Source organism: Arvicanthis niloticus, chromosome X, assembly GCF_011762505.2.
Source record: "Arvicanthis niloticus isolate mArvNil1 chromosome X, mArvNil1.pat.X, whole genome shotgun sequence".
Taxonomy (NCBI): domain Eukaryota; kingdom Metazoa; phylum Chordata; class Mammalia; order Rodentia; family Muridae; genus Arvicanthis; species Arvicanthis niloticus.
In genome coordinates, this window is record NC_047679.1 from 11,101,478 (window position 1) to 11,112,942 (window position 11,465).

Below are 11,465 nucleotides of genomic sequence, written 5' to 3' on the forward strand. Positions count from 1 at the left end.
TCTTGAAAAACAAAACAAAACAAAAAACCAAGGATACTCACTATGAGTGGTTAAGAGTACTGACTGCTCTTTCAGAGGATCTGGGTTCAGTTCCTAGCACCCACATGGCAGCTCATAACTCTCTGTTACTCTGAAATCCAACACCTTCACACAGACATATGCAGCCAAAACACAATGCACATAAAATAATAAATACTCATTACTCTTGCAGAGGGCCTGCACTCAGTTCCCAGCACCTACATGGTAGCTCACAACCATCCATAACTCCAGTCTATGGCCACCAAGCATCTATATGGTATGAAAAGTAAATCTAAAAACAAACAAATAGCAAACAAGTCCTTGACCAGGCTGCAGTGGTATGCACATATATTCTCAGGTAATTGAGAGAATAAAGAAGAATCACAAGTTTAAGTCTAGCCTGGGCTAGAGTGAAAAATGTCTCAAAAGCAACCCTTCTCCCCCAATCAGAATGTGGAGTTTTCTCACAAGGAAACAGTCCTGTACTAAGGATATGATGGATAGTGGATGTGTTAACAGGTCCCCAAGGAATGACCTTGTTGTGCCAGGTCTGACCAGAAGATTTCTGCCAGAGATGAAGGAGCATCAGGGAAAGTATCTTCTTACCTGCCCCCAGATTAACACGTGAAGCTGAGGATAGCCCTTAAAAGGTTCTTATCTTAGTAGTAGAAGGTTAGTCACTTGAGGAGCAGAAGCAAACTGTTATATAGGTATCCAGCATATTCAGATACTATGGGTCTACCAAGTGTATACTATGAAGGACTTGGATCCCATGGAAGCCATCCATCCATAATACAAGGGTATAGGGCTTTCTGGGGACCTTATGGGTTCCTTTTGGGTTTCCAGCAACTAGCTGACACTCTATGGGGATAGTTCTACTATTAACGAATTCTGGTTTAATTATTCTTTTAAACATGGGAATTTTGTTTTGAGACAGTCTCTCTGTAGCTCTGGCTAGTCTAGAAGTTGCTATGCAGCCTGGCTGGCCTCAAACTCAGAGATCCTCCTGCCTCTACCTCCTGAGTGCTGGGATTAAAAGTGTGGCACCATGATAGGCTTTAATGTCAATTTTATGTGTATGGGTGTTTTGCCTACATCTATGTCTATGCACCACTGGTATCCCTGTTGCCCATAGAGGCCAGGAAATAGTGCCAGATCCTATGGAACTGGAGTTACAGATGGTTGTGAGCTCCCATTTGAGTGCTGGCAACCAAACCCAGGTCCTCTGGAAGAACAGCCAGTATTCTTTTTTGTTGTTGTTTTGTTCGGTTTTGTTTTTTGAGATGCGGTTTCTTTGTGTAGCCTTGGCTTTCCTGGAACTCACTCTGTAGACCAGGCTGCCCTCAAACTCACAGAGATCCACCTGCCTCATGAGTACTTGGAGTAGTAGTGTGTGCCACCACTGCCCAGCGGCCACTACTCTTAAAACAACAAGCCATCTGGTATTTAAAGGGTCATACAAATCAATTCTGTGCATGGCAGCTTGGGACTTTAGAATGCCAACAAATCCATTCTTTGAACAGGAGGCATGGGCTCTGAAAGGTAGAAACTTCTATTCTGTAGGATACCTGGACCTTCTGGTCCATTCCAAGATGGCAAGTTGCTGAAATCACTAGAGAAACTACAGAGGAAAACACAGGTTCCAGAACTGACAAGAGGGCTTACTTAGTTAAGGGCAGTTGCCACCAAGCCTGATAAGCTGACGTTATTCCCCAGGACGCACATGGAAAGAGAGAACTGACTCATGTCAGTAAGTTGTCCTTTGACCTCTACATGGACTCCCTGCCCCCCCAACACACACAAAATTAATAAGGAAATGTAAGTTTAAAAATTGTTTAGAGCCAGGCATGATGGCATATGCCTTTAATCTCAGCACTCAGGAAGCAGAGGAAAGCAGATCTGAGTTAGAAGCTAGCCTGGTCTACATACATAATGAGTTCCAAGACATCCAGAACTATACAGACAAACCTGTCTGTCGGTCGGTCTATCTATCTAAATTTTTAAAAGAAAACATAGGTTCCAGAAATTGTAGCACAGCTCTGAGATCCATGAGATCATAGAAAGTAGTCCTTTAAAAAAAAAAGTGGTCTTTTTTCTCCTTTATTCATTTTTAAAAGTTTTTATTTGCTTTTAGTGCATTGGGGTTTTGCCTGCATGTATGTTGTATTCCCTAGAACTGGACTTACAAACAGCTGCAACCTGCCATGTAGGTGGTGGGAATTGAACCTAGGTTCTTTGGGAAAGCAACCTGTGTGGCCAGTACTTTTAACCACTGAGCCATCTCTGCAGCCCACAGAAGGCAGTCTAGAACTGGTATGTTTTGAGAGACAGATGGCTGGAGGCAGCAAATACAGTCTAGGCTAGAGAAACAGAAATGCAAATTAGTATGGCACTTCTCTTTTCTCTACCATACCTTGGAAGGAATCTTTGCCTGCTCTCTTACTGAAGAAAACATCTAAATCTCAGGCACAGGTGTCCAGACAGCTAGTGTGAAAGAGCAACTATCCTAGAAGAAGAAATGGGCAGCCAGGAGCCATCAGTTGTCCAGATTCCAAGACTGCTGAGTACTCTGAGGGAGACTTTTAAAGAGCTTCTCCCCCAAGGGTTTGATGATGACTCCGTACTAGAACATTTGCAGGCGTTATGAGAGCGGGCATGAGTAATAACTACTTCTGTAGTGCTAGGGGCCACATAGTCTGGCTCATCCCTCACACTTCTCTTCACCCTTCAAAGTCCAGGGAAGTGAACTGGTGGGAGTTTGGCCCCAGCCTTCCTCAATGCATTTTGGCAGCTAAAGTAGTAACTTCAGTAATTTGAACTCATGACTAGAATATACATAGTGAAACTATTGGCAGAGAAAAGTAGACCGGAAGTGTTGGCTATTTATGACTATAACAAGTTACTTTCAAACTTAGCAGCTCAAAACAAGGATTTGTCTTATAGTTTCCAAGGGTCAGGAATCAGGAAGCATAGTTGGGTGGCTTTGTTGCAGGGTTGTTCCTGAGGTTTCAATTGAGTTGTCAACTAATGGCTTCCCTTCCATCATGGCCCATTCATAGGGCTATACTGTCATGACCCTTTTGGTGGGGTTGCTCACAACATGAGACTTAAACATGCAGATGAGATTATGACCAGGATACAAATTACAAGACAGAAATTACAGTGCACACACACACACACAGCCTTCACCTTATTATGTAGCTAGCAAGCTGCTGGGATTACAGGTCTGGACCACCAGAATTTGCAGTGCTAGGAAATGGATGCAGGATTTTATGCATGATATGCAGACATTGCACTAACTGAGTTACATAAGCACAGAAAATGAAAATTAAAATGAAATACTAGGACTAAGTCCTGATATAATAGTTAGCTGGAGAGGTAACTTAGTGGTTTAAAACACTGGCTGCTCTTCCAGAGAGCCTTGGTTCAATCTCCAGGACCCACATGGCAGCTCACAACCATCTATAACTGCAGTCCCAGGGGATCTGACCCCCTCTTCTGGTTTCCAGGGATACCAGGCATATTGTGCACAGATGTACAGATAGGCACAACACTCATACTCTTAAAAAAAAAACAAATGACCATAACTGCAGTTTTTTAAAGTCTAAGCTATGCACAGCAGCATACACTTTTAATCCTAGCACTTAGGAGGTTGAGACAGAAGTGTCTCAGGGTTGAAGACAGCTTGAGCAAGATAAGCAGGTCCTGTCTAAAAAAGTGGTGCATCGGTAGGAGATGGGGTGGTGATATGGTTTAGTGGATAAAGGCATTTATCCACATGGTACAAGAGAACAGACTTCCTGAAAGTTGTCCTCTGATCTCAACATGTACATCTTCTCACACATACACACAAAAGATCACAAAGGAGAGAGAAGATTCATATAGTCTGGAAAGAAAGGGATGTCTGCCAAACACATTTAAGCGAGAGAGAGAGAGAGAGAGAGAGAGAGAGAGAGAGAGAGAGAGAGAGAGAGATCATTTCTTTCTTAATTTGTGCATTCCATTAGTATTGATAAAGACCATGGCCAAAAGCAGTTTGGGGAGGAAAGGGTTTATTTCACTTTATACCTTTCAACATGAAGGAAAGTCAGAGCAGGAACCTGGAGGCAGGAGTGGAAGCAGAGCTTCCGTGGAGGAATGCTGCTGTATCAGGCAGGGTTGTCTGGAGTAACAAAACTTGTAGAATGAATGAATGAATGTGAATATATATATATATGGAGAAGGGGGATATTAGAATGATTTACAGGCTGCAGTCCAGATAATCCAATAATAGCTGGACAATGGCTGTAAACAGAAAGTTCAAGAAGCCAGTAGTTGTCTTTTTTTGTTTTTTTTTTTTTTTTTTTTTTTTCGATAAAAGGCTTCTCTGTGTAGCCCTGGCTGTCCTAGAACTCACTCTGTAGACCAGGCTGGCCTCGAACTCAGAAATCCACCTGCCTCTGCCTCCCAAGTGCTGGGATTAAAGGCATGTGCCACCACCGCCTGGTGCCAGTAGTTGTCTTAGCGGTATTCAGTATGTGCTGGAATCCTGAAGAAGCAGGCTCTAAGGCCAGTGAAGGAATGGACTTGCTAGCAAGGTGAGAGCAAGCAGGCCAAGAGTCTCCTTCCTTGTCCTTATATAGGCTTCTAGCACAAGGTATGGCCAGATTATTAGTGTGTCTTCCCCCCTCAAGACCCAGGTTAAAGCCCTGTGTCTTACGGTCTCAAGAGCTAGATTAGAAGTGGATCTTCCTACTTCAAATTAAGAAAAAAAATTTCCCACTGCTGTGCCCTCTATTTTTGGATTTTAATTAATTCCAGATGTGGTCAAATTGTCAAAAAATAAATAACTGTCACAGCTGCTTGTTCAGCTTGCTTTCTTATACAACCCAGGACCTTCTGCCCATGAATGGCACTGCCCACAGTGGGTTGTGTCTTCCTATGTCAATCTTTTTGTTTCTTCAAGAAAATGCCCCACAGGCTTGCCTAAGGAAGCATTTTCTCACGTGGGGTTCTCTTTGCACAGATGACTAGCATGTCAGGCTGACAAAAGAACAGCCAACACAGTATCTATCTAACCTTAAATGAGAAAAATGCCTTTTATATTAACAGTTACAAAACTATATACTGTTAGGGCACAAAGAAGGCCTTGGTAAACTCAAGAGTATCAATATTAAAAGCTGTGGGCGTAGCTAAGTGTTACCACATTTGCCTCGATGGGTATGGTAGCACATAGCTTTAACCTTAACACTTGGGAGGTAAAGACAGGTAGATCTCTGTTAAGTTTGAGGCCAGCCTGGTCTATATAGCAAATTCCTAGCTAGCCAGGCTTTATAGTAACACCCTATCTATAAACACAGATAAACAAACAAAACCAAAATTAAAAGTCCATAGTTACCTCTAGTCCCACCTCTCCAGAAGCTGGAGCAGGAGGATGACTTGAGCCCAAGAGTTTGAGACACTCTTAGGAAACTTAGCAAGATCCCATTTTCAAATAAATAAAGTTAGTCATGGTGATGCCCATCTGTAGTACTACGTAGGAGGATTGAGAGTGTGCAGCCATCCCGGCCTATGTAGTGAGTTCCAGGCTGACCTAGAATACATAGAGATCCTGTCTAGATAGAGACCCTAGCTTCCTCCCTCCTCTACCTACGTGTGTGTGTGTGTGTGTGTGTGTGTGTGTGTGTGTGTTGTAAATAAAAGAAAGATTTCATGATCTTTGCTGGAAAGATTTTGGTGTTTTTTTTTTTTTGGTTTTTTGATACAGGGTTTCTCTGTGTATCCTTGGCTGTCCTGGAACTCACTCTGTAGACCAGGCTGGTCTCGAACTCAGAAATCTGCCTGCCTCTGCCTCCCAAGTGCTGGGATTAAAGGCATGCACCACCACTGCCCAGCAGATTTTGGTGATTTATTACGTATCTATTAATACCAAATTACCACAGACCTTAATAACTACATCGGCATGATGCTGCATGCATGTAGTTCTAGCCTTTGTAGGGCTCAAGAGCCAAGAGGACCAAGCACCAATTCACAAACTGAGCTACACAGTGAGACCTTGTCTCGAGACAAAACAGACATCTCTGGTTTTAGAGGGTCAGGGTTCTGGGAGTGGCTTAGTTAGGCAACTCTGATTCATAGTATTCACATACCATCTGTCCAGGTGTCAGCCTCCACAGTAGTGTCGGTGTGGATCCACTTCTAGGAAGGCCTGTTCCTATACCCCTTGGCAGGATATCATAGTTCCATGCCACTTTAGTCCCCTCTATAGGACTATTTTGACAAACCAGCAAACATGTCACAGAATGCTCAATCTGCATGAGAGAACAAAAAACCAGTCATGACACTCAGACTTGTGCTTTGCTTAGTTTGTACATTACAATTACTTACTCCCCTAAGTTCAGTCCATACTCAAGAGACAAGAGAATTAGGCTCAAATTCTTTTGTCTGGCATTTTCTTGGGAGTTTGGCAGGTGGGGTGTAACTAATGAGGTAGTCCAGGCTAGCCTTGAATGCAAGATCCTACTGCTTCAGCCTCCCCAAGTACTAGGATTACTTGTCTAAGTTATCATACCCAGCTAAGGTGCCAGATCTTGGAAGGCAGCTATGCCCACCCCCCAAAAATTCCCCCTCAGTTTCCTGATACATGGTGATGAGACATCTGGTTCAATGGTACAGTAAAACTAGACACAGCTCTCCTCTTTGTTGGGATATAAGCCAAGGGACTTGCACATACTAGGAAGGTACTCTACCACCAAGCTGAACCCTTATACAAGGATTGAGGGCCTTAAACTAAGGGAAAACTATACAGCTAACAGAATAAGTTGTAGAACAGTATTTTTGGGACTTGGGGGGGGGAGATTTTTTTTAAAAATACAGACAAGGTGGTTGTGGTGATCCCAGCACTGAAGAGACTGAGGCAAAAGGTTTATGAGTTCCAGGGTAGCCTGAGCATATAGTGAGGATAGACCATAGGGTGAGAAAAAATTAGAACAAAAATACATTTATTCAACTAAAGATAGCTACCTGTAAATTTAATAACATGAAAAACAGCGAGACATATGGGAATAAGCTTAACAGGAATTGTAGATGAATAGCATCTGAAGGTTAGGAAAGCTATTTGTGGTGGGGTTGGTGGAAGAGTGGAGGAAAGGCCTTTACAATGTTGAACAAATCCATTGTAGGAGTGAAAAATGTAGAGTCCCTGGAGGCAAAGAAGTTATTAGTAGACACTGAAGGCTGGGAAAGATCTAATTGTCAAGCAATGTACTTAGACACTACTTGCTTTGGGTTTCATTGTGTATTGCAAAAGTTCATCCTTTGGATCAAGAGCCAGTATCCTGAAGAGAGAGCAAATTCATTTTGTGGATTGGGATTTGCACCCTTTGAAGCTAGGATACCTGTCTTGCTGAACACATATCAGGTGTGAAGAGACGGTCAGATAAGGATAGGAACTTAACTAAGAGGACGACACTAAGGGTAGGAGTTCCATAACGCATAGCTAGATGTTAGGAGTAGGGGCTAAGCATTCGGAAATGTAAGATTTGACATGAAGAACTCTGAAGGTCTTCGGACCTTAAGGGATATGCAATTAAAGCTCTAAAAAGAAAATTTTGAGAACGGCAGTTCGTTGACACCGATCTACTGTCACTTAGGACTTCTGATCGAAAGGGAGAAATGACGTCAAAGACACTGAAAATGACGTCAGAGAGGAAAGGCTGTGTGGCTCCAGCCGTTTGGATATGGAAAGATTCTCAGCCAGAAGAGAGAAAAGAGATGCGTCTCCGAGAACGCATTGAACTCATAAAGTTCCTCTCTAGTCCCGGAAGCGGCAAGGGGAATTGCTGCCTCCGCCTTCCTCGCCCTCTTCCCACTCCCCGCCCCCCGCTGGCCTCAACCAATGAGCACGCACGCCAGGGCGCGCTGAGGGACGTTCTGTGACGTCTCTGCTACGGACGCTTTATCAGGCGTCTTCCCGCGCCGCAGGCTCTCTGTTCTCCCACTTCCTTAGAGCTCGTCGTCTCTGACACCTTCTGACTTTTAATTTCCAGGTAAGCGCGTTTGTTTTGTCCAGTGGTCGTCCCCCACCTCACTTCCTTGCCCTCCAGGGGCGAGACACGAGAGTAGGAAGTAGTGGCCGCTGACATGTAGGCTTGAGCTTCTCCGAGGAGGGTTAGTCCCAGGCTCGAAGGCAAAAATCTCTTTAAGTTGTGAGGCTGGCGTATTGCATCCGAACGGGAGGAAAGCCGGAAGGCACGGTCTGGGTCGGCGGCGGCAAGCACCACGCGCCAACCTAGACCGGCCTTCTCTTCCCACGTGACCGCCGCCATCTTGTTCTGCGGGAAAAGAGGAAATGCAACGCTGCTTTAGGCCTGCGCGACCTTACAAAATGACGGGCGTGGCAGCCTGGGATGTTGTGGGCATGCGCGGTAGTGCTCATCAAATGGCGGATGGGCTCACCCAGCCTTGCTGATTCCCGCCATTTCTGCCCCGGAGCCCCTTGCCATTTGAATTATTTCTTTTAACCCATTTTCTGTGTTCCCCGTAGTTCTCTGTCTCCCGGTGTTTTACACCTCAACCACTTGGCCACATTCACTCCCCAATACTTTGTACACTCTTCCGTATAGGACTAGCATTCTGCCATGTCTTCTGAAGAAGGGAAGCTCTTCGTGGGAGGGCTCAACTTCAACACCGATGAGCAGGCACTTGAAGACCACTTCAGCAGCTTTGGGCCTATCTCTGAGGGTGAGCCATGGACCAGCCCCCCCCACCCCTTGAGGGTTGGTGGATAAGAGATAGTCTAGAACTAGAACCCAAAATTTGTCTTAACTTCTAAGTCTGTAAGGTACGGTTAGGCCAAGACAATGGGATACATTTTTTTTTTTTTTTTTTTTTTTTTGTTTGTTTGTTTTGTTTTTTAATGGGGGAGGAGTTGGTGGGGTCCCAATTTTTCCAAGTGCTATTTGATGTGTGCCACTGTGGCTGTGTTTGCTTTTACAGGCTGTTTCCACTTATGTGTTAGGGTTCTAACATCTGTATTTCTGTCTCTTTCCCCCCCAGTGGTTGTTGTCAAGGACCGGGAGACTCAAAGATCCCGGGGTTTTGGCTTCATCACCTTCACAAACCCAGAGCATGCCTCAGATGCCATGAGAGCCATGAATGGAGAGGTGAGGCCTCCTGCCTGCAGAGGGGCCTTCTCCCTGTCTGCCACTTTCTTCGTTCTTTCTGTTTTCCCTCTGTCTGCCAGGGGCAGCGTGGCCAAGAAGCCCCGCAGTGTCCACTCACAGGAGCATGACTGCCTTCTGTTCTAGGGGGTGGAGGGCAGCGGCAGACAGAGCCGGGCTGCCTGGGAGGCGACGACTGGTCCTGCATGAGGCCGAGAAGCCACCTGTGGATGGTTGACCTGCTCTGGGCTTAGGTAGTAGAGTCTGCAGACCTGTGGGCCTGGCCCGGAGAGGACCTCGGGAGTCTGCTGGGATGGACTCTGAAGCCTCAAACCAAGAGAGGTGTCTAGCCCTAATAGTCGGGCAGCTTAGAGGAGTGGGGAGGACTCAGCCTGAGTTCAGTCAAGATGTAAGTAGTAGCAGGGGAGCACGGTGGATTCAGGTCCTTTTGTGGGATTCTGCAGCTCCTGGTGAAGCCATTCTGGTCAGAGGAGCTTGTCTTGGACATGGCACCCAGATTTTGGTGCCCAGCAGGAATTTCTGGGCTCTTGCCTACCTGCCTGTGCCCATTCTTCCCTCATCACTACTCTGACTGACTGACAACACTTCCTTGTGTCTGTCTCCTTCCCATACCTAGTCCCTGGATGGGCGCCAAATCCGTGTTGACCATGCAGGCAAGTCTGCCAGGGGAACCAGAGGAGGTGCCTTTGGGGCCCATGGACGTGGTCGCAGCTACTCTAGAGGTAAGTACCCTCATGATTTTGACTATGAGGTAGAACTATTTAGTTTAAGAGCATATGTCTGAACAGCTGCTACTTAAATAAAAATATTTATTTTTCTGTAGGTGGTGGAGACCAGGGATATGGAAGTGGAAGATATGACAGTCGACCTGGAGGATACGGATATGGGTATGGGCGGTCTAGAGACTACAGTGGCAGGTGGGTACTGAGAGGTTGGGGATATTCAGGTACCAGTGTTCTTAAGAATTCAGTTGCCTAATACTCAATTCCTAGTTTATGCTGGAAATGGGAATTTTACATAGTGCTCATATTTCATGTTTATACAATTTTGAAAGAATTGTGTTGGGTGACTTGGGTATGTATATATCAACGGTCAATTGCCCATGCCCATCACGTGCCAACCTCATGGATATAATCTCCATCATCATAAAAACTAGCTAAAGTGTATATTGTGAATCCACTATTATGAAGTTTTACATGTAGTAAGTTTTTAACGTTTAACATCTACAATGTAGAATACATTCTTAAACAATATCGCTTTTTCCCAGAAGCCAGGGTGGTTATGATCGCTACTCAGGAGGAAATTACAGAGACAATTATGACAACTGAGATGGGGCATGTACACAAAATGTAGGTGAGACCTGAATATTGGCACTGCAACAACCTGTGTTCATCAGACCCTCTCTTCTCCCTTTTGCTTTTCTTCTTGCCTCACTGCCCTTTATCTCTGCCGCCTTGATGCCTTATCCAGCCAGTCTGTCAGCGCTATTTGACTGCTCTTGCCGGTCCGTGCATGCCAGAGCTAGTTTCGGGGGCGGAGGGAAGTTCTGAAAGTGATCTATGGGCCATGGTAGAAATAAAAGAGGTGGTGTGTTGCATCTTTATCAGCTCTGGGAGGTGAGCATGTTATCTTAATCAGCCTGATTCTTCCTGACATCAAAATTCTACCCCTTCTTACTATTCTCAGATACACAAGGAATAACACTTCTGACCCAGGATCGTCCTTGCAAATTGCTGTATTTATAAAGATTTTTGGAGCTGCGTTGAAACGTCTGTTTTAGTACATCAAGTTCTATTTTTGAATTGAGCTCCCAAGGTAGTTTGTTAAAGAACTTTTAGAAAGCTCCATGAGTTCTTTAAAATTTTTTTTTTCCTTTTAAAGGCAAATTTTAAGACATTTGTTACAGTCCCAATATTTTTTCCTTTTATCAGAATTTTTGTTTAGGCACTTAGGATTATTTGTTTCTGGCCAAGAGAAAAAAAGTGGCCAGGCTAATCAGTTTTTAAAACTAATGTGTATTTAGGGACATTAAAAAAACTTGTAAACAATGTTTATCATGGCCAGAAAGTGATTTCTGAATGTACCTATGATCAATGAGTCAAGATTATTATTACTTAGAGATGTTTTTATTAAAGATCACCATCCTGATTATATAGAAGAGCTTCTTTAAAATGTTTGTGAATGTCATTTTTTAAATACTGGAAGAAAAAGTATTCTGTTGTGTCTGATGTGTTTAGGATGTCCTTTATGGAGCTAATTAAAAGATGAAACCTGAAGACAAATCAA

General features: G+C 44.3%; 1 protein-coding gene across 4 annotated transcripts; it reads left to right on the forward strand.

Moving 5' to 3' along the window:
• The first annotated feature begins 7,892 nt into the window (after positions 1–7,892).
• On the forward strand, positions 7,893–11,465 carry Rbm3 (RNA binding motif protein 3). 4 transcript variants are annotated; one of them, XM_034484887.2, is made up of 7 exons: positions 7,893–8,045; positions 8,622–8,739; positions 9,055–9,161; positions 9,796–9,901; positions 10,003–10,096; positions 10,447–10,532; positions 10,866–11,465. In XM_034484887.2, the coding sequence occupies exons 2-6, from the start codon at positions 8,637–8,639 to the stop codon at positions 10,505–10,507; spliced, it is 471 nt and encodes a 156-aa protein (XP_034340778.1). In that variant the 5' UTR covers positions 7,893–8,045; positions 8,622–8,636; the 3' UTR covers positions 10,508–10,532; positions 10,866–11,465. The 4 variants fall into 4 exon arrangements, with proteins under 4 accessions (XP_034340778.1, XP_034340777.1, XP_034340780.1 ...); XM_034484886.2 differs by having other exon boundaries at positions 10,447–10,528; XM_034484889.2 differs by having other exon boundaries at positions 10,450–10,532.

Bases quoted from the DNA above. Each gene is read 5' to 3' on its own strand.
- Rbm3 (XM_034484887.2), top strand. From the start codon at position 8,637: ATGTCTTCTGAAGAAGGGAAGCTCTTCGTGGGAGGGCTCAACTTCAAC. The intron at 9,162-9,795 runs GTGAGGCCTCCT...TCCCATACCTAG, and splicing joins TGAGAGCCATGAATGGAGAG to TCCCTGGATGGGCGCCAAAT. The intron at 9,902-10,002 runs GTAAGTACCCTC...ATTTTTCTGTAG, and splicing joins TGGTCGCAGCTACTCTAGAG to GTGGTGGAGACCAGGGATAT.